The 22,247-nt window shown below is 48.1% G+C and overlaps 1 protein-coding gene and 1 pseudogene across 3 annotated transcripts in view; one reads left to right on the forward strand and one right to left on the reverse strand.

Moving 5' to 3' along the window:
• Nucleotides 1-3,294: 3,294 nt before the first annotated feature.
• Nucleotides 3,295-22,247, forward strand: part of LOC306646602 (14-3-3 protein sigma-like) — a 229,410-nt pseudogene continuing 210,457 nt past the window's right edge. Inside the window, exon 1 of the transcript XR_013766820.1 lies at nucleotides 3,295-4,492. The product of XR_013766820.1 is annotated as a 14-3-3 protein sigma-like (transcript). The remainder of the gene's footprint in view (nucleotides 4,493-22,247) is intronic.
• Nucleotides 15,431-21,987, reverse strand: LOC306646512 (GPN-loop GTPase 2-like; the record flags this gene model as incomplete). 2 transcript variants are annotated; one of them, XM_079115102.1, is made up of 5 exons in its annotated part: nucleotides 15,431-15,545; nucleotides 17,596-17,726; nucleotides 18,730-18,890; nucleotides 20,676-20,832; nucleotides 21,577-21,987. In XM_079115102.1, 5 exons carry the CDS (start codon nucleotides 21,985-21,987, stop codon nucleotides 15,446-15,448), a joined length of 960 nt encoding a protein of 319 aa, XP_078971228.1. In that variant the 3' UTR covers nucleotides 15,431-15,445. The 2 variants fall into 2 exon arrangements, with proteins under 2 accessions (XP_078971228.1, XP_078971227.1); XM_079115101.1 differs by lacking the exon at nucleotides 15,431-15,545 and having other exon boundaries at nucleotides 17,287-17,726.

Raw genomic sequence — 22,247 nt, forward strand, 5'->3', positions numbered from 1 at the left:
TTGAGCCACAGTACCTTGAAGAGAAAAAGACTCATGACGGCTGAATCACTTAAAAGCAATCTAGGATCCATTCCTAAAGGCAACTAGTAGAGAGAGCCCTTACCTACATAACTGGACTCTTATTCACAACTAACCAGGAAAAGGTGTTAGAGCCTTCTCTGGTCACCTGTTTAATTTGATTATTGTAAAGACTGAGAAATTTACTTTGAAGTTCTTTCTGGAAGCTAACTAGAATCCCTCTAGTTGCAAACAGAAAACTCCATCTCTGTTCTCAGAGAAGGTAGATAGCAACTGGCTGCTGCTTTCTCAGTAGCACGGCTCTTCAAAGCCTGTTCCTACCAGCGAAGAAAGGACTGGTTGAATATGGACCTGGGCCTTGAGTATACTGGTAGGATGGATGCTCCAGAAGGGTGGGACGGTGGCAGGCAGGATGAGGAGAGCCCACTTGGGCTGCAGCCCCAGCTCCTGTCCTGCTGACTCAGGCAGCTGATGTAGAGCTTTGTGCCCTGCTAGGTAGGGCCTGCTGCCTCCTGCCCGCCTGGGCTCCTGGACTTGGGAAATGGAAGCCTGGAGGCAAAGGGAGGTAACAGACAGGAACTGAGTCAGGATCGACAGGCCAGAGCTGGCAGGAGGTGTCAGGCAGCCTGACTCCCAGATTCATCCCTGAGCCTCAACAGAGGAGAAGGGGGATGAGAGGGCTTCCTGTTGTCTGCTTGGGTGTACTGAGGGCATGGAACCTGTGCTATGACCACCAGGCCCCCTGGCTGAAGCATGGGAAGGGAATGCTTCCTCCTTGGATTTAGAAGAAACTCTGAAATTCCTAGGCCTGCCAGGCTCCCACTGTCCTGGGATCCCCAGGTTTCCCCCAGAACTTGGGGAAGCCCAGGCTGGATGATAGTGCAAAAGAAGGTCCTTAAGGGCCCAGGGCCTGCTGAGACCAGAGGAGTGTCCTAGATGGATAGGAAGGAGGCAGTGCTGAGGGCCTCACCATGCATGGATCTGGAAAGGAAAGGCTCTGGGAAAACTGCCCCCCGCCCTCCCGCTTTGGACACCCACCTGGACAGGATCTGGTCTTCAACTAAGGACCGATTTGGGGCCCTTCCTCATTTCATAGACCTTGGCTCTTGGTTAGTGCTTTGTGTGTATATGTTTGTAATAATAAAGTTGGCTGGCTTTTTCACATAGTAATAGTTACCATCCACTCTACTAAGTGCTTTTCATTAACTAATTTAATCCTTACTAGCCTCATTTTACACCTGCGGGAACTGAAACTCAGAGGTTGTCATTTGGCCAAGGTAACCATGACTTGTGAGAATTTAACTCGGGCAGTTGATTCTAAAGATACTAGTTTCCTCTGTCTCATGGAAAACAGGACATATTAATACTTTGGAGATAATAAAAAATCAAAAAGTCTGGGAGTCTGCCTGCTTAAAGACATTCTTTGTAAGTTGGTATTCTAATGTAATTCCTTCCTATCATTTTCTGTCAGAGCTGTGATTAGAGCAAAGCCTTCAGGGTGTCAGGCCTAAAATCCCTTCTGCTTTCTTGTAAACCCTATAACATTAGCCCACATAAGTCCCTACTTTTTCTTGTGGCAAAGAGGCAGATCTCAGCTTCAATTCTCAGAATTCTGGCCTCCAGGTGGGCAAAGTGAGTGCTCAGACACTCAGAGAAGCTGGGGAGACACAGGCCTGTGAAGTGACCCTGGCTCAAGGATCAAACTAGCTGGATCCGAGAGGGGAGTTTCACCTCGGAGCCCTCTGAGCCTTGGGTAGGGCGGGGCGAAGAAGCCGGCAGCCACTCTCATGGGCTCACTGCCACACTCTTAGTTGATTCTTGGTGAAACCTGAAGACAAGGCCCCCGACTTGCAATGACAGAAGTTGGCAACAGAGGAGTCTCCATCTCCAAGGCCTCTCTGCCTTTCTCAAGGGGTCAGGGGTAGGGCTATGGTCAAAGAGAAGGGACAGGGAAACTTCTAGAAGATAAGCTGTGGGGAGACATCACTCAGCTAGAACTGCCGCCCCATAAAACAAAATGATATGTGTCATTGCCATCTCCTTTTCCTCAGCGCTGTCTCTCCCCAGGTTGCTGGCGTCCCCCCCGGGGGACCAAACTGGACTGAGCACCCCAGTGGCCTGCTTCCCAGCCTCTGACAGAAGGCAGTCTGAGTCAGGCAGGAAAGTGGGACAGCCAACCAGCCGGGCCCCCACCCTGGGTGAGCCTGGCTGATACATGATAGTAGGCAGCTCCAAGGGGGCAGGTGACCTGGCGTGGAGAGCCAGAGGGTAAGTCCTCAGACAAGTGGCAACAGGCCACCAACTTGAAAGGGAAAATTGTGCTGTGATGGGGAAGGTGTTGAAGGAACCTACTGGGTGACTAATTACAAAGGCTGGGCCGGAGCGTCAGAGGCCACTTGTTAAACACTTCATTAAGTGGCAACCTGAAAGCTGCCACCTATGCATTCTGGGAGCTCAGAGGGGACCTTGAGAGAGAGTGAGGACCAGGGGATGGGATGATTTTCAGGTAGACTCAGGAAGAAGCCTGGATCTCACTTTCAGGTAGAGGCTGACACTCACAGGTCAGAGGCGTCAATGGGAGAAAAGTCAAAGCGAGAAGGGTGTGGGGGAAGCATCTTAGGGAGTTGGTAGCTTTGTGACCTTGAGCAAATTTCACCCCTCTCTGGCACTTAGTGTTCCCATCTCTGTGGGCCTGTGCACATAGACAGATACTATGGGAATGAAGTTAGATCGGGGATGTGAAAGTGCTGGGGAAACTATAATTCTATGGAAATGAGCTATCTAACCTGAATCAAGGAGGGAACCGCATCCTCCTGCTTCTGGCTCACGGGGCTCTTCCTAGAGTGAACTAGCAGGTAGCTGAGGCCATTCTTAGCCCTAGAAGGATGCTGGGAAGGAGGATCTGATTCGGGAATGCAGGCCACTTCCTAATGTGGGCACTCTTGCATTGCAACCCCGAACAGCAGGAGGCAGCCTGGAGCCCCCATAGGTGCTTGCCCAGGTGGGGCCCACACCTGCATTTCTCCTGCTGACTGTCCTGATGACTCACTCACACATCCCAGCCCTTTTACCTTTAAGGAAGAGCCGGAAAGGGTGTGGGGAGAAATGGAGAAGGAGGCAGGTCCTGCGCCCCAGTCCCGCCCCTGCTCCTCCCCACCCTACCCTGGGCTAGGCCACCCAGCCAAAAGGCAGGACCGAGAGTCGGAGAGGCACAGAGTCCATCATTGGTCCCAAGGCAGCCAGTTAACCCGCCGCCAGTCTGTCGTCCCCAGAGCCATGGAGAGAGCCAGTCTGATCCAGAAGGCTAGCTGGCAGAGCAGGCCGAACGCTATGAGAGACATGGCAGCCTTCATGACGGGCGCGGTGGAAAAGGGTGAGGAGCTCTCCTGCGAAGAGAGAAACCCTGCATCTCTGTGGCCTACAAGAACGGGTGGGCGGCCAGAGGGCTGCCTGGAGGGTCCTGTCCAGCATTGAGCAGAAGGGCACGGAGGAAGGCTCTGAAGAGAAGGGCCCTGAGGTTCGGGAGTACCGGGAGAAGGTGGAGACCGAGCTCCGGGGTGTGTGCGACACCGTACTGGGCCTGCCTGGACTCCCACCTTATCAAGGAGGCCGGGGAGGCCGAAGAGCCGGGTTTTCTACCTGAAGATGAAGGGTGACTACTACGCTACTGGCTGAGGTGGCCACTGGTGACGATAAAAAACGCATCATCGGACTCTGCCCGGTCAGCCTACCAGGAGGGCCATGGACATCAGCAAGAAGGAGATGCCGCCCACCAACCCCATCCGCCTGGGGCCTGGCCCTGAACTTTTCCGTCTTCACTATGAGATTGCCCAACAGCCCGAGGAAGCCATCACTCTGGCCAAGACCACTTTTGACGAAGCCATGGCTGACCTGCACACCCTCAGCGAGGACTCCTACAAGACAGCACCTCATCATGCAGCTGCTGCGAGACAACTTGACCCTCTGGACAGCCGACAACGCCGGGGAAGAGGGTGTGGAGGCTCCCGAGGAGCCCCAGAGCTGAGCCTGCCTGCCACCTACCTGCAGCCCTGCCCCTCCAGTCCCCAGCCCTCCAAAAGGCGACCAGTATGGGGCGGGAGGCCCTGCCCTTCCAACCCTTTCCAGTGCTCTGCCCCGACTCAGAAAGCCTTGGAGGGAGCAGTGGAGCGGAGCCCACCGTGGGCTGGGGATCCATCTTCATGCAGCTGTCAGGTGCTTCTAACCGCTGGTGGTCCCCCCCACCCCTGCTCTCTGCACCCTTTTCCCTCCCGACTCTACCCCTGACTGGGCTACCCCACCCCGCGCTGTCTCTTAGGAATTGAGGAGTGTCCCACCCCACCCCTGGCTGAGAATGGACTGTGTGGCAGAGGCCCGAGATGAGAGGAGAGAGAGTGTGTGACTGTGTGTGATTTGGAGATCGAGAGCGCGAGAGAGAGAGAGACAGAGAGAGAGAGAGAGAAAGCATGTCTGCTGGGTGTGACCCTGTTTCCTCTCAATAAAGTCCTGTGACACTCCTCCTGTCTTTTCTAGTCATTGGCCAATGGGCTGGAGAGAAGGACTGATTTGGCCCTTCTGGTTAGGGCATGACATCCATTGGGGCTGGCTCGCTGAACAGAGACGGGGGGCCGGTGACTCTAGGTGAGAGGCGGGGGTCCAGCTCTCACCGGAGGGGCCCCGAACTGGTCTGGTCTGGGGAGTCAGGTGAGCGCTGCTGAGGGCTCCTCTGCCCAGCTGAGAAGATGAAAGGGTGCTGCGGGGCAGGGGAAAGAGAAGCTCAGATCTAGAAGAAACCGGGAACCAGTAAAGGTCCCAGGTTGCGAGGTGTGAGGACAGCGCTGCGCACCCCAGACTCGAAAGCAGGGAGCCGTCCCCTCAATGCACAGATCTGAGGCAGGGGTATGGTGCCATTAAAAACCTAGATCTAAGAAGGGAACGCACCCAGCATATGGAGCTGGGGATAAAGAAAACGCGAGGGCTAGCTGGGTGGGAAGGTCCGCGGGGAGCCCGGCGGGCGGAACCCCCAGCCTCCTAGCCCCCGCAGGCAGCAACACGCCGAGACCCGCTGCAACCGAGCTCCCGCCCTCCTATGCAGCCGTGGACTGGAGGCGGGGCCCTGGGGCCGCTCCCACCCAATCACAGGAGGGAGCCGCCCAGGGTCCCGCCCCGGTACCCTCCTGGCCAATCAGGGAGTGAACCGCGGAGCACAAGCAGCTAGTGCTTCAGCCGCGGTTCCTGCTCGGCAGACGCTCGACGAGCTGACTGACCGAGCGGCTTCCCAACCTCCCTCCGAGCGCCGAAGGGCGGTACTTTCCCGGTTTCACTTAGACAAGTTGCTACCTGCCTGGACCAAGAGCTCGGCTTCCTCAGAGCAGCGGGATCCGGCGAGGCCGAGCGCAAAACCTAGTCCCCGCCCTTTGAGTCACCCGTTCACCCGGCGGTGCCTGGGCCAGGCTAGGCAGCAGGATCGACTGGAACAAAGCCACCAAGACGCCCCCACCACACTTCAGAGGCAGCTCTGTACCAGTCTCCTGGAAGCTTGTGGCCCTGACTGGCTTTGCCACCTTGGAAAAGCCATTATGCTTCCGTGGGCCTCAGTTTCCCTTCTGTATCATAAGAGGCTTGAACTAAAGGCTCTCCAACTGATAAAAGCGAAAATGTGGGGTTCTGGAGTGAGGTTGCCTGGGCTTGGTTCCCAGCGCACTTTGCCCAAGCCTCTTGACCTCGCTTGCCTTTGGGTCCTCTTTAGTAAAGGGTTGGGAGTGGTGATTAAAAAACAGTACTTTCGAAACTCTTAAAGTTGCTGTGAAGTTTGAGAAAAGAAATGTGTGTAAATAGCTCAGGATATGTGCTCAACAAATGTTAGCTATTAATCCTTCCAACATCAGTGAGTCTAGGCTTTCTGCAGCATTTCTGGGCCCAGAGCAGAATAATCAGCCAGGGCCAGCACTGAAGAGCAGCTTTAATCCAAAGTAGACTGATTGCTTGCTTGCTTGCTGGACCCCGCAGAAATACAGGCCTGGCAGGATGAGGGAACTCAGTCCAGCCTCATCAGGTTCCCCAGAGTCCAAATTTGACCACATTCATGGGACTCAATCTAAAAGGCTCTTGTCACAGTCCCTAATTCTACAGGGGATGCTTTGGTACATTGATACCTTCGGGATTTCCTGTTATCTCCCCTCCTTTCCTGGTGGCGTATTGAATTTCACAAGGTTCCAAACCTGACAGAGACTCTGGTGCTAGGGCAGGTGACTCCCCTTAGCGCTGGAGGTGACCTGATTTCTCTGACCAGACAGGTCTGGTGACTGTCTCTTAATGGTTGTAGGTCCTGGGAAAGGAACGTCTTTCTTCTTTTCTCTCAGCCTCTGACTTTTCATCTTGGCTCTGGCCACTCATGGTGCACTATATATGTGGAAGAAATGATGTCAGGCGTGGTTGTGCGCACCTGTAATCCCAGAAGCTCTGGTACCAAAAAGAAAGAAAGAAATGAGCTGTCCTAAGGTAGTGTGTGGCTGTTGAAGGATTTTTTTTTTTTTTTTTTTTTTTCCAAAAAACAGCAAAAGCAGATGCTGTGGATCACCCAGTCAGACACTTACTAGGGCTATCTACAATGGTTGTCAGACCTCTCTTGTCTGTGTGACATATTTAAACACCACCACCAAAAACCTTCAACCAAACCAAAAATAAGATTTACTACCTTCTTTTCCTGGTCTATATTTGACATTTTGAAAATTTCAAGTCACGTATAATGGCACATACCTGTATCCCAGCTATTTAGGAGGCTGAAGCAAGAGGATCACAAGTTCAAGACTAGCCTCAGCAACTTAGGCCCTACGCAGCTTAGTGAGACCCTGTCCTCAAAATTATAAAAAATAAAAAGTGCTGGAGATATAGCACCCCTGGAGTTCAATTCCTGGTACCAACAAATAATAAATAAATAAAAACTTCAGTCCCACTGCTAATAGGTGCAGAGTGTTTTTGGTTTGGTTTGATACTGGGGATTGATCCCAGGGGTGCTTAACACTAAGCCATATCCCCAGCCCTTTTTGTTTTATTTTTTAAATTTTGAGACAAGATCTCATTAAGTTGCTTAGGGCCATCACTAAATTGCTGAGGCTGGTCTGGAACTTGTGATCCTACTGCCTCAAGTCTCCTGAGTTGCAAAGATTATAGGCATGCACCACTATGTCTGGCAATACAGGGTTTCTTTTGGGGGTGATAAAATGTCCTAATTTAAATACTGTGGATAGTTGCACAATTTTGTGAATTATGAACTGAGCTGAACACTGTAAAGGGGTGAAATTTATGGTATGTCAGTTATTTCTTAATTGAAAAATCTGTCTAGCGGCTAGAGGTATAGCTGGGTAGAGTGTTGCCTACCACGTGCAAATCCTGGGCTCAATCCCCAGCAGTAATTAAAAAAAAAAAATCTGTCTTAGAAGGTAAAACAGATAAAGATGCCACATTCCATTGGAAATTTCATGGTGGCCATTCATTCCTTTCACTTGATCATGTTTTTTTAAAACTTTTCCAAATTTCAAAACCATGTTACATCAAAATTTGACTAGCCACCTTCCCTTTCCCATTAACATATAACAGAGACTTGGATATGCTGTTTTACCAATACAATACATTATGATTATGATTATGATTATTACTTATTTATGTACTTATTTACCATACTGAAAATTGAACCCAGGGTCTCATGCATATGAGACAAGTGCCCTGCCATTGAGCTACACCCTCAGCCCTAACTCCTTACATTTATGTAGATGCATTTATTTAATTATAATTTCACATCTACCTGATTCTACCTCTGGGTTTGCAGCTGTCCTGGGTTTATTTCTCTCCTAGAGAGTTCCCTAAAAATGGTAAGTGTGTCCCATTATTCCTTTCTTCCCACAGTGACTCCAGCAAAATTTGTACACAGAAGACAGAGCTGGAATTTAAAAACCCTCTTAAGGCCTGGAAGCCAGGGTAAGTGCCAGATCCTCTATTATGGAAAAAGAGATAGTGCTGATCCTAAGATGAGACAGGGCTGTCTAGACAGAACCAGGCTCACAAAGATTCAAGCAACCCCAGGCCCATCCTTTCTACACTGCCAGATTCCCTCCAGAAATTTGAGACCCAGGGCTTGTGAAATTGTTACTACCCAAGAATTTGAGAAGTAACAGGGAAAATATGCGATCTAAAATTCTCTAGCAAAGGTAGTATTTTTTCTCTTCCTATATAGTTACTTCAGAGAAAGAAATTCAAACTGGCTCAGTAGATCCAAAGGCATAGTTGATGAATGCCAACACTGCCTTCTTAGAACTAGGCAGGTACTTCAGGTAAGGCCAAGTCACTGAGGTCAGGCAGGCCACTGTGGTTCCTTCCAGAAAAAGCAAGGTACTCCTCCCAACTGCCAACACACACACACACACACACACACACACACACACACACACACACACACACTATTCAAATATCCCTTGCTTTTAGGAAAACATTTCAGATGTTTGCACCAAGATTGCTCTTTTGACCATCAAAAAGAGCTGCCCCTTCCAGCTCTTTACTAGAGATCAGAGATAAGAGCAGCTAGCATCATTTATATGTGCCAAGCAGTTTATACCTTAATCTTCACAGCAATGTATATGACCATGTTTTCTTCCCAGAAACTGAGGCTCAGAGCAGCTAAATCACCTAATAATCAAGATCACAAAACGGTGTGCTGGGAGGTGGAGGGGGCTGACTTCAGCCTCATGATCTTTAAGCAACTACAGCTATTTTCAAACTGTTTAGAGAGCGCTCTAGAAGCTGTCATGGGGCAGAAGCACAGGTTGTCTGGGTTTCCTATTTTCACACAACTTTGGCTAAAATAGCCACACATATGTCTGTTTTGTATATTGGAGTTTCATGAGTTAAAAATAAGTTTGAAAAGAACCACATCATGCTGTGATACCCTGCTTCTGTTTTGGACTTTCTAAGAATCAAGAAAGCCTTTTTCTTATACTACTCTCAGTCTAATTCCACTCCAGAGCTTGGCAGAAATTGTCTTAAATTATTTTGCAGTGTACCAGTTTTCTGGCTCTCTCACCAAGTTTAAGTTTCCTTGGCCTGCTTCCATTTCCTGTTCCTTTAAATGCTTCACCCTGTTCACAGGTCCCACTCATCTCCACATCCCTGCTTTGCATGGGGTAGAGAAGGAAGGTTTCTGCAGGGCAGGTTCCCCTCCCCTTAGGACCCCCCAGCCTCACACTACTCACTGAGTCAGGAGCCAGGAATGTCTGTGGGGGCAGCAAACAGTATGTCACCCTGGGGGTGCACAGAAGATGATTCATTTCTCGTCTCCACCCAATCTTCTTACAGCTCTGGGAAATTTAACTCTTTGCCTAGAGATAAGGGAAATCATGGACTCTCAAAAGCACGGAGGCTTCCAATCTGAGTGGCATAGCATTTAAAAATCAGATTAGGGTATCCAATAAACATTTATTATAAGGGAAGAATGGAAAGATGGAAAGAAGAAAAGGAAAAGAGGGAGGGAGGCAGATAGGAAGAAGGCAGGCATATTTTCTCTTTTATCCTCCACAGTGAAGCTGAAATCTCCTTGGTCTGACTACAGTGGGGACTGACTTTTAGCTAAAATAGATTATTTGACCTCAGGTGTGACTTACAAATTGGGGGAAATCTTTCTCACATCCTGATCTCCCTTCCTTGCTATTTCTGTGACTCCATAAAGCAGTGTGGAGGTGCCAGAATTAAAATACTGGAAGAATTTAGAGGTGACAATCTAGTGTAAAGAGAAGCACCATGAGATATTTCTTGAGAATGATGTTGTATTTGGGGATTTTTAAAATTTTATTTAAAAATTTTTTAAAGACATGGTCTGAGCTGGGTGTAGTGGCACATGACTATAACTCCTAATGACTTGGGAGGCTGAGGCAGGATTGCAAGTTTAATACCAGCCTCAGCAACTAAGCAAGGCCCTAAGCAACTTAGTGACACCCTGTCTCAAAAGATAAAAAGGGCTGGGGATGTGACTCAGTGGTAACATACCCTGGATTCAATCCCCAGTACTGGGGAAGAAGGGGGAAAGACAGGGACAGGGTTTGGCTGTGTTACCTGGACTGTCATTGAACTCAGGCTCAAACAATCCTTCTGCTTCAGCCTCCCAAGTAGTTGGGACTACAAGCTTGTGCCACCATGCCAGCTCTTTTTGGGATGTTTTTTAAGGGGCCTCTTATTTCCCTCTTCCACAACTACTTCGGAGTTTTGGAATGAGGGTAGAACTAAACCTTGCTGTGTATTCTCATCAGAGCATTTTATCAGTACTTATCTTTTTTGACCTCAGAGGTGCCGAATGCCCAGCCCATCCAGAACCCTTAGTCTTAGCCAACCTGAACACTTGGGCCTCTGGAGCTGTCTGGAGCTAGTTCCCTGGCAGGAAATTAAGGGATACAACCGGTGGGAAGTGAGACACATGGCTTCCCTCATCCTGGTAGGCATGAAGCCACAGGAGATGTATGCTAATCTGGGGTTCTCTTTTCTAAACAGGACAGGAAGAGGGAGTGGGCAGCCCAGCCCAGATCAGGCTGGGTAAGGGCTTAATAGCCAGGGGTAAGAGAAGAGAAAAAAGATAAAGGAGAGGAGGGAGTCAGTAGAGGACTTAACAGTGTTGGGTGAGTCTGAAGTCATGCCCTCTCCATCAGGGTTTTTTGTTTTTTTTGTTTTTTTTTTTTTGGTGGCACTGGGGACTGAACTCAGGGGCCCTTTACCACTGAACTACATCCCAAACCCTTTTTATTTTTTTGGTACTGGGGATTGAACTCAGGGGTACCTAACCTCTGAGTCACATCCCCAGCCCTTTTTCATATTTTGAGACAAGGTCTTGCTAAGTTACTTATGGCCTGGTTAGGTTGCTGAGGCTGGCTTTGAAACCTGCAATCCTCCTGCCTCAACCTCCCAAGTAGCTGGGATTACAGGAATGCATCTGGCCCTTTTTATTTTGAGACAGCGTCTTGTAAATTGCCCAGGCTGGCCTCAAACTTGTGATCCTCCTGTTTCAGTCTCTCCAAGTAGCTAGGATTATAGGTGTGCACCACCCCACCTGGCTCCCTCTCAGGATTCTTGAGAAAAGGACAGAAAACCCCTCAAATCTACCTTCCCTTTCTTCTTCCCACAGACCTTCACCGGATCAAACTTCTATTATCAGCCAACTGTTGGTGAGCATTTTGTTAATTGGTGCAGACTGGGTGTGCTTCAGCACTGTGGGCTTTAGGACTCCCTCCCTCCTAAGCCTCTTTGTCAAACTGGGAACCTTTCCAAGGACTATGATCCCTGGTGAGTTCTTCCAAATTTCACACTATCTTCGCAGTATTGGAGTCTCCACTTCAGAGTCAAGAAATGCACAGATTCTAATGGCGATTGTCAGCAGGGATATCAGGAAGGATGACTTAGTCAGTGAGACATAAAGTGGCACTCTCTTAGGAAGGATTTTCAGTAATATGAATCCAGAACCTGGAATATGTGAGCTATTTTATTTGCAGGACTTTATTATAAGTTAAAAATCAGAAACTCAAAGATCAGGATACAAAGATGTTAATCACAGAAACAAAAAACTTGGTATATTAGCCTTGTGTTGCTGTGACAAAATACCTGAGAAAGTCTACTCTGAGATTTACTTTGGCTTATGGTTTCAGAGGTTTTAGTCCATGGTTGGCTGCCTGCACTGTTCATGGGCCTGTGATGAGGCAGTACATCATGGCAGAGGAGTGTGGCAGAGCAAAGCTGTTTACCCTCATGGTAAGCCAGGAAGCAGAGAGAAAGGGAAGGGGCCCGTGGGCAACCACACCAAGAACCCACACCAAGAACTCCCTTCAACTGGGTGCCAACTCCTACAGTTTCCACCACCTTCCAAAAGTCCATTTAATTATGAAGTCATAAATGGACCAATCCATGGATGAGATCAGAGTTCTCATAATTCAGTCACTTCCCAAAAGCCCCACCTCTGAACACTACTACAATGGGGATCAAGCCTTCAACCCATAATCCTTGGGAGATACTTCATACCCAGCATAATACTTGGTAGTGACTTACAGGCTAACCATGGAAGTCTGGATAGGTAAACAAGTTATAGCCATACCACCAAATATTACATACACATTACAAGGTTTTTATATATTTTTTAATTACATGGAATAGTGTAACACAAAAAAAGTGGGATACAACTGGGTGTGGCAATCCCAGGTACTCAGGAAGCTGAGGTGAGAGGACTAGAAATCCCAGGCCAGCCTGGGCAACTTAGCAAGACCCTGTCTCAAAATAAAAAGTGTGGGGATATAGCTCAGTAGCAGAGCACTTGCCTCAGCTTGCACAGGCCCTGGGTTTTATCCCCAGTACCAAAACAAACAAGCAAGCAAGCAAGCAAAGCAATTATAAAATATCCCACTTATATGTTATCACCCTTATGTATGTATAGTAAAATAAGACTGAAACAGTATATAATATGTACAACATTTGAATCAGAAGTTTATTAATGGCTGGGCAAGGTGACCTGTATCTGCAATTTCAGCTACTGGGAGGCCGACGCAGAAAGAAGGCAAGTTCCAGGCAAGCCTCAGCAACTTAGCCAAACTCTGTCTCAAAATAAAAAATAAAAAGGGTTGGGGATGTAGTTCAGTGGTAGGGAGCCTCTGGGTTCAATTCACAGCACAATCCCTGGCAAAAAAGGAAAAAAGAAAATTTATCATTAATTGTAAATACTAATGATTATTTCTGAAATAGGATTGTGGGTGACTTACTTTCTCTTTTCATTTTCCAAGTTTTTTTTTTTTTTTTTTTTTTAACTTTTCACAATCAGGGAAAAAAAAAAAAATCCCTGCACATTTCACTCTGAATGAGCCTCACTGGGCACCCAGACACCTCTCCCTCTCCATACCCTGTTTTGCCTACCCCATTTCCTCAGTGCATGTACAAGGAACTGAAAATCATTTTTCTCAGAACTACATTTTTTTTAAAGAAAATTTTTTTAGTAGTAGATGGACACAATGTCTTTATTTTTGTGGTGCTGAGGATTAAACCCAGTGTCTCATGTATGCTAGGCAAGCACCCCCAGCCTAGAAGCTACATTTATTGAGGAAGAAAATATACTTGCTGATATACTGAGGCCTGAAAATAAGATTGTGGATTATTTCCATCCATCTCTCTCCATGACTAGAGAGAATAAAAGTGTAGGGACTTGGATATGAGGCCATAAAGTTGTAAATGACGCCTTTTAGCCCCCACACCTGGCTTGTTTTGGAGGGAGCTGGGGCTTCTGATGGGTAAGCACTAAAACCCATGACCACAACTATTAGTACTGTTTAAAAAACACAGCACCCACCTCATGCCCTGATGAAGGACTTGCCAGCAGCCTGGGCGTCAGAATTCCTGGGCTCTAGGCTCCACAGGTGACTCATAGTCAGCCGCAGGCTGTGCCTCCTGGCCTCAGTTTCCCTGACTTGCTCTGTTGGTACTCCCCACCTACTGTGCAGGATATTAATAGAGGTGAGGTGCTTTGAACTCCTCAGATGAAAGAGGCCAGGGAGGGAGCACCTAGTTATTACCCCTCTAAGGTCAGGCGTGGGAGCTGAGGCTCTGCTTTCATACTGTTCCAGCTACAGGAGTCTCCTCATAGCCCCCCACTCTTCTGCTTTCAGCTCTAGGTACCAAAACTGGGAAGGCAAGATCAGTTGCCTGTTTTAATGCCAATTCAGAATAGATTTTCCTAAACTGAATTATCCAACTGTTCAAACCACCAGTGACCTATCTTTTCCTTGACTTTCGATTTAGCAGTATTAAATCATTTATAGATGCTTAGATTCTTTTTCATGTTTGGCCACAAACACGAAAACCATTAGATAAGTGGTATCTATTCGTCCCCTTTGAAGTCTGGGGATTGAACATGGGTCCTCACACATGCTAGGCAAGTGTTCTACCACTGAGTTTACGTTCCAGTTCAAAGGCTTGCAACTATCAATATCGAAGGAGAGACATACACAATTCAGTCAGAAAAGTGGAAGACAGCAAGGCTGACTGAAGTTCCAGCTCATCCTTCTGTTTTCTCCTTGTAAAATGGGTTAATGGTTTAGTGAGAGTCCCTGCTTTGTCAGTCTCCAGGGATTGCCGTGAGAACCACAGGAGAATGTGTGTGGAAGCACTTCGTAAAATGTCAAATTATTCATAGATGTTAACTAGCTTGAAGACCTACAAATGAGACTTCTGGTACAACCTTCCCTAGGCTGAGTCCCCTCGAGCCTCCAGGTTACAACCACAAAAATAAAATCTTGGGTGCCACCTACTGGTTGAAAACATGAATCGCATTCTCAGCCAGCAGTAAGAATAGCAAAGGAAGCACACAAAACTATTTCCTAGCTTCCAACCATCTTAATTTTTATATGCCATCATAACAATTTTTTTTTTTTTGTACTGGGGGCGTTAAACTCAGGGGCACTTTACCACTGAGTTGCATACCCAGAGTTGTTTTGTTTTTTTTTTTTAATTTTGAGATAGGGTCTCGCTAAGTTGCTGAGGCTGGCTAAAACTTGCAATCCTCCCGCTTTAGCCTCCCAAAATTGCTGGGATTACAGGTGTGTGCCACTGGCTATTATTTTTATTCAACAACTCGCTTTGCGTACATTTTCATATCTGACGCAAACAATCTTTCAAACTTTAAAAAAATTTTTTTAGTCTAGAGAACAAAATATTTATTTAATTTTTAGTTTAGTAGATGGACACAATGTATTTACTTATTTATGTGGTGCTCAGAATTGAGCCCAGTGCTCACCCATGCAAGGCAAGTGCTCTACCACTGAGCCACAATCCAGCCCCTCAACTTTGACTAGCTAACCTTGCCAAAAATAGAGTAAAATCATGAAATAAATGCAACGGAAATTAAAAACATTAAGGTCTAGTCAGGAAGTGTCACCTGTGAGGGTTTGGAGTGGCGAGCCTGTTAAAACTGAAGACTGACTGAAGCATGTGACTGGGGAGTAGGTGCTCAGTCCTCTAGTGTGACAGATCCTCTGGGAAACACGTGACCGGTATGAAAAAAGAGGAGCCGCTGGAGGGTCCTTGTTCTGCCCCCAATTCCCCTGAAGGACTGAAGAAAAGTTTGGAAGCCACAAAAAGTAGAAAAACAGAATCCATTATAGTGCATTTTTTCATCACAGCCCAAGTGGAGCCAGTGCTCAGCTTCCTGGTGGTAACTTCTGGTGTGGCAGGGCACAGAGCTCCAGGGCATCACATGAGGGCACTGCAGGTTGCTCTGCTCTTTGCCATGCTGGCTTTTTGTCCAGAAGTCCTCTGTAGAGCTGAGTGTCCCCTTGCCAGCTGGGAGGTCCTGCTCCTGGGTCTGCAGCCGCTGAGCTGTCCGCGGCTGCTTACCAGGAACCTCTGCTTCCCCAGTACTGGATCATGCATCCTGGGCCCACTTGTTGTTACAGCTGCATTGGCTTCTTGTTCCACTGACTGGTCTGAGGGTGCCAGGGTACTTCTCCTGGATGCCCAGAGTGCTGAGGAAGGGTGAGTCAAGGCTGACAGTAGGCAGAGGATAGAGGACTGGTCTGGGCAGCATCTAATCTCTACTGGTGCCCACCCTCAACCATGTCTAGCAGACTCCTCCCATCCCTCTCTCTCCTCATAATGTAGTATCAGGTCACAGGTAAAAGGGACCAATTGTGTCTGATAAGCCTCCAAACATCCAGATGTAAAAGTGTCTATAGTTGCTTCTTCCCCACATCAGCTAAAGATCAAAGAACGAGAGAGTGCTAACCTTCCAGCTTTGTTATGGCACATACTACGCAGCCAGAGAGAAGGGGTACAAAGAGAGAGGGGTACAATCCTGATTTCCTGCCATTCCCTTTTCCTTTTTTTTTTTTTTAATTTTTAAAAATATTTTTTTCTTTTAGTTGTCAATGGATCTTTTATTTATTTAATTAATTAATTTTATGTGGTGCCGAGAATGGAACCCAGTGCCTCACACATGCCAAGCAGTGCTCTGCCACTGAGCCACAACCCCAGCCCTTGCCATTCCCCTTTTCTTCTCTTTAAAATATCCCTTGAAAGCTGTTGTGAGGATCAAATGGAGACTGTGAATATGAAGTTCCTAGGAAACTTCTGGAAAAGAACTTACGGCGGCTCAAAGAAAATGATGCATTTCTGCTTGGGTGCAGAAAGTGGCTGCATGCGTGAAGCAGCTCCTTAGTCCTGTCATCAAGGACTGCTCACTTTACTGCCATAATGAATGAATGAATGAATTTTTTGAGACAGGGTCTCACAATGTTGCCAGGGCTGGGCTTGAATTTGCATTCCTTCAGCCTTAATCTCCTAAGTAGCTGGGTTTACTGGTGTGTGGCACTATGCCCAGCTTACTGCCATCATTTATAACTCATCTACCCTTGTGTTTTGTTTCCTACAAGTAAAATGGCCTCAATAAGTGATGGCTAGAATTACTTTCTTCTATACCTATGAACTCTGGAGCCCTCTTTGTCTCTAGGATCCTATGTAGATGCTGAATCTCTCAGACCATGGCCTCTGTGACCTGGGGCACATCCCCACTGGACAATAATCCAGTTCCAAAGGTCTAGCTGTCTCTTAGACAGCTCTGGACATTCAATGGTCCCCTCAAACACAGCACATCTGCTAGCTCCCATCCCTTCAAATGACAAACTTGCCCCCTCCTTTTGTGTGTGTGGGGATACTAGGAAGTGAATCCACAGGTGCTGAATCTCTGAGCCACATCCCCAACCCTTATTTTTTAATTTTAAGATGGGGTCTTGCTAAGTTGCCCAGGCTTGCCTCGAACCTGGCAGTCCTCCTGCCTCAGCCTCCCAAGTTGCTGGATTACAGGTGTGCATCACCACACCTACCCACCCTCCTCCTCCTCTTCATCTCAGTAACTAGCACATCCTACAGTCTAAGCCAGAAACTTGGGGGTCCAACTCTTACAGCCTATCTCATATTTTTCCAATCCATACCCTTCTTTCTCTTCTCACTATGGATATTTCACCTTCTCTCACCTCGCAAGATTGTAAACCTCTCCTATCCATAATCGCATCCCTTAACGCATCCCTTAACTGCATTTCCATGCTTGGAGGAGCTTATCTAAAAGGTGCATCTGATGGGTCATAGCTTATTCAACAGTACTAACCGAATGCTGGCTCCCTGCCCTGAGCTGAAGTCCACACTCTAGTGGAATATTCAAGCCCTCCACTGCCAGTCCTGCCCACCACTCTCCCCCACCCCAGCATCTCCCTTGCCCCACTTCATATGCAACACACCAGGCACACTGAACCCTTTTGCACTTTTCTCCACTGATCAAGTGCCCTTTCATTTCTAGGCCTCTGTATCTGCCACACTTCCAGTCAGTGTCCTCCCTTGTTCTGAGTACAGCCAACCCTGAAGCATTCTAGGGACCAATCTTTGCATGTAAGAAAGAGAGTCACCAGAGAGCCAACTGGTCACCACCAGGGTGGTGATGGCACCCCCCGTGACCATTCCTGCACCCCATGCTTTACCCTCTGACGTAGCCAGGAAGCAGGTGAGGCTACGGAGCAAGGATACGAGGAGAAATGGAAGTCAGCTCCCACTGCGGCAGACATCATGGCCTCCAGGCTTCGCTGCTCTTGGATCCCAAAACAGTAGCCATTGGCCTTATCCACAGCCTGTAGGACCCGCTGGATGCTGTCCTTGTCCTGAGCAGGGAGGATAAATAACTCAGTGAAAGAGAGGTATGCAGAATTGAGGCTACACCAAACTGCCTACAACCTCCAAACACACCCTCCTCATTCCCACCTCATAATGCCCTTGTGCATGTAGCTTCCTTGGCCTGGAGTAGTTCTGTGTGTCCCAGAGACCTGTCTAAATCCCATCTTTCCTGACTACCAACCTACTCAGATCAGAACAGATAAGCTCCTCTGCACACTCAGTCCACTGGGTTTATTCCAGTCACCTGGGAGGCTGAGGCAGGAGGATCACAAGTTTGAGGCCAGCCTCAGCAACTCAGTAAGACTCTGTCTCAAAATAAAAAAAAGAAGCCAGGTGCTATGGCACATGCCTATAATCCCAGTAATTCTGGAAGCAGGAGATTTGCAAGTTTAAGGTCAGCCTCAACCGTTTAGCAGGACCCTCAGAAACTTAGCAAGACCTTGTCTCAAAATAAAAATAAAAGGGACTGGTGATGTAGCTGAGGCCTGGGTTCAATCCCCAGTAACTATCACAAACACACCGCCCCCGACCAAGAAAAAAAAAAAAAAAAAGGAAAAAACACGTTAGTTCACGTCTACCAACTGCAAAGGAACCTAACATGCACCTGTGTCTCCTATGTATCTTTGCAGAAGGCAAGGTGAGAGGCACAAGGGTTGAATACTGCTTTGCAACATAGTTACCCAGATGAATGGGCCTAACATGCTTGTTCCTGGTCAAGTCCCTTGTTGATAACTTTCTGCACTCATCCATTTTCACACTGAGGAGAAAACACGTAGAGGATCCCAGTGATAGGGCAAAAGTTTAGTCTGCCTTTTTTACTGGAATCCTGCTCAATACAGGCCCTGGTACAGAATGCAAGTGAGTCCAAAGATAGACCCAGGACAGAGACCACTGCTTAAGCTCTGAAAGCTTTATACACCCTTGGCTAATGAATCCCAGGCATGTCAGAGCCTATGGCCAAGGGGAAGAGAGGTCTCTAAGTACCAGTACCTGGATGTTCAGAGGGATGAAGGAAACCAGGCTGTAGTCTTCGATGAGCTGCACCAGTTTCTCGTTGAGCTGGCGGTAATGGCGGAAGAAAGGGTCAGAAGCCAGGTGGTCAAGCAAATAGGAGAGGTCAAGGACCTCTGTGTAGTAGTCCAGGTTGAAAGCTAAGGGGAGAAACCAGGTTTCAGGAGCAGCCAGCATCAGGCTAAAGACCTGAGGACTGGAAAGCTGAGGATGTAGCTTGGTGGTAAAATAGGCATTTAGTAAGCATGAGGCCCTGGGTTCCAACACCCAATGGGGGCAAAAAAAAAAAAAAAAGGTCATGATATATGGGCTGTGAGTGTAGCTCAGGGATAGTGTTCTTGCCTAACATGTGCAAGGCTCTGGACTTGATCCCAGTACTGCCAAAAAAAAAAAAGAAAAAAAAAAACCCTGAGGACTGGGACAGACATATTTTCTTCAAATACTTGTTGCTGCAGCAAAATGAAGTTAATAAGAAATACCTGGTTTCACCAGCTGGCTCTCCCATTTCCTATGGATAGGTCGCCATCTTGTGGGACCACTGCAAGGATTAAATGCTATAAGCCTCGGCACCTGGTACACAGAACTGCCTGATTAATGGCAGTAAATAAATGACCATTTCAAACAGGTATTGAGAACCATGCTCAATCCCTGCCTCATGAAGCTCAGCCAGGTAGGACCTCCAGGACCTGGAACACATACTGCAAGGACTCTGTAAGTGCTGGTCAAATTGAATTACTGCTACATTTTAGCAGCATGGCCTCTTGGGTAAGTCACTTCCCTTTCTAAGACAGTTCTTTCTTTTTTTTTTATTTATATTTTTAAAATTTTTTTCTTAGTTGTAGATGAACAAAATATTTATTTTTACATGGTGCTGAGGATTGAACCCAGTGCCCCACACGTGCAAGGCAAGCGCTGTAACACTGAGCTACAGCCCCAGCCCCTAAGACAGTTCCTTCTTAATGTAAAATGAGGAGATGCTCTGAGGTCCCTGGTTCGGCTCTATGAATAACTTCCTACTGAAAGAAGGAAAGTAGGTTTTCCTATACTGCCCATTCTGCCCAGAAAAGTCTCGCTCCTTGGCAAGACTATCCTAAGGTGAGATGAGGTGGCTCCTCTCAGGTGCTGACATCCCTTCATGTCTTAAGTAGCAGTTAGCTTCCCTGAACGAAGTCAATGTCTTATCACTTCCCCAACAACCTCCCTCCCTAATCATGTACTGATCATTTTAGCTTTTCTTCTGTAAGTTCCTTTATGGCTGGAGATGCTATTTAGAGAACCAACACCTTAGGTACAACAAAGCACTAATTTGCAGGAGAAAAATGCTGGCCTTTAGGACCCGAAACAATAGACTGCCTGGAACCAATCTATTTCTCCTCCAAATTCCCCCACCTCATGCCTGTCCCTCCACCCCTGTGTCTCTGCCATGTGAGGATAACACCGTAACATGGCTATCCACAAGCCAGGAGCAGGCTCTCACCAAACCTTGGATCTCAGCCTCCGAATCTGAGAAATAAATGTTTGCTGTTTACACCACATGGTTAATGGTATTTTGGTTAGTGCAGCCCAAACCAAGACAAAGCCTTTACCCCTACTGGACCCTCTGCCTAGAACAGTCCTCCTTCAGTTGGCTCTTCACCATTTAGGTGTCAGCTCAGATGTCACTGCCTAAGAGCACTAAGGCATTCTTCACTCCCAGCCACTCCCTGTCATATCACCATGTTTCCTTCACACATCACCATGTGTAGCTCTCTTATCTCCAAAATCTACAATAGCATGTGGCACAAGATAAAATGGGCAGGTGTCAGGACCTGCTACAGCTGCTACTATGCATGGTCCTGGAGGCAGTGCCCTTCAGCTGAGATCTATTCCTCACTCCAGCCCAGTTGCTGCCCAACTCCTTGCCAACCCAAAATAGGAACTCTTACCCAGCTTCCCATAATGCTCGATGAGGTCCATCTTGGAGAGGAGGTTGACGTGTGGCAGCTCCACATGCAACATGGTGGCCAGAGAGGTACACAGTACCGAGATGAACTTGGCTGGGTCTGTGCAGTAGTGAGAATCCACAAGATGGACAGCTGTCAGCTGGGAGGGGAAGAGACAGGGTGTGACCGAGGGAGGCAGGGAACATTTTGGCCTGTTCCCTCATCATATTAGAAGCTTGAGGACAGACTGTAAGCCTTCTCCAATAGTGTCCTCCTGGTTCCATTTTGTTCTAACAACCATCCTCATGTCCTTCTCCCAGAAGATATGGAGGCACATTTTCTCTTTCTCTGTTCGCAATATTGGGATTGAACCCAGGGATGGTTTGCCACTGAGCTACACCCACAGTCCTTTTAATTGATTTTTGAACAAGGTCACACTAAGTTTCGAGTCTGGCCTTGAACCTGCAATCTTCCTGCCTCAGCCTTGTGAGTGGCTGGGATTACAGGCATCCTTGACTGTCTTTTTTCTTTATAAAATGCCTGGCACAGAGCTCTAAGTGGACAACAAATTCAAATCCCACTACATCTAACTTCATACTTTCACTTTCTTTTGCCCACCAACTTGCGACAGTTACCGTGCCACTTTATACATAACCCCTTCCATATTTCCCAAAGTGTCAAACTGGATAGTAACACATCGGTTTTACAGGTAAAAAACTGAAGTTCAAAGAGATGATATCCAAAACACACAGCAAGTCAGTGGCAGAGACAAAACTGGAACTCACAACTGTTTTTTTTCCAAAGCAACCTGCCCCTGGCTCACTGTGTGACGTGAGGGCGTGACACCTGTCCCCCGTCTCAGTTGCTCCACCTGCAAAATGGACCTGCCCAACCCGAGACGCACCCTGAGGTCCCACTGAGCCATCTGAGAGAAGATGCTGCGAAGGGCGCCATGGTGCGTGCAGAGCTCCACCTGGCCTGGGCAGTCGAAGAGGAAGTAGTGGCCGCGGAGGGGGTCAAGCTTGGCCCGCAGCCAGTCCAAGTTGGCCTCCAGGTATTCCATGCAGTAAAGTAGGCCGCCGTTGGGTCCCAGCCTCAGCGCATCCATCACATCGCCCAGTCCCACCAGCTCGCCCACGTCCACAGCGCACTCGTAAGGCAGCCCTTCGTTGGCCGGGTCCAAGTTCACCACTGCCACGCGCCGGCCCAGCGCGCGCAGGAACTCACTCATGCCCAGGCAGTACGTGGTCTTTCCTGAGCCGGGAGGGCCGATCACCGCCTGCCCGAAGGCCGTGGCCGGAGCGGCTCCCGCCATGGGCAGAACGTGGACCAGAACCGAACAGGTGAGCCCAACGGGAAAACAGGGCGGACAGCCGCACGGGAGATGACGACAAGGGCGGGAGACCACCGGCGTGCTTTTCGCAGGGGATGACGACCGCGACCCGAAAACCGGCGCCAGGAAAGGGAACCAAACGGGCCGGCATTGATGGCTCCAGCTCCCGACTTCCGGATGGCGTCAGAAGCAGCGGGTCGGGGAGAGGAAGTCCCGCCCCACGGCAGTGACGCTACCGGACT

This window comes from Sciurus vulgaris (genome assembly GCF_902686455.1).
Source record: "Sciurus vulgaris genome assembly, chromosome: 1".
NCBI lineage: Eukaryota > Metazoa > Chordata > Mammalia > Rodentia > Sciuridae > Sciurus > Sciurus vulgaris.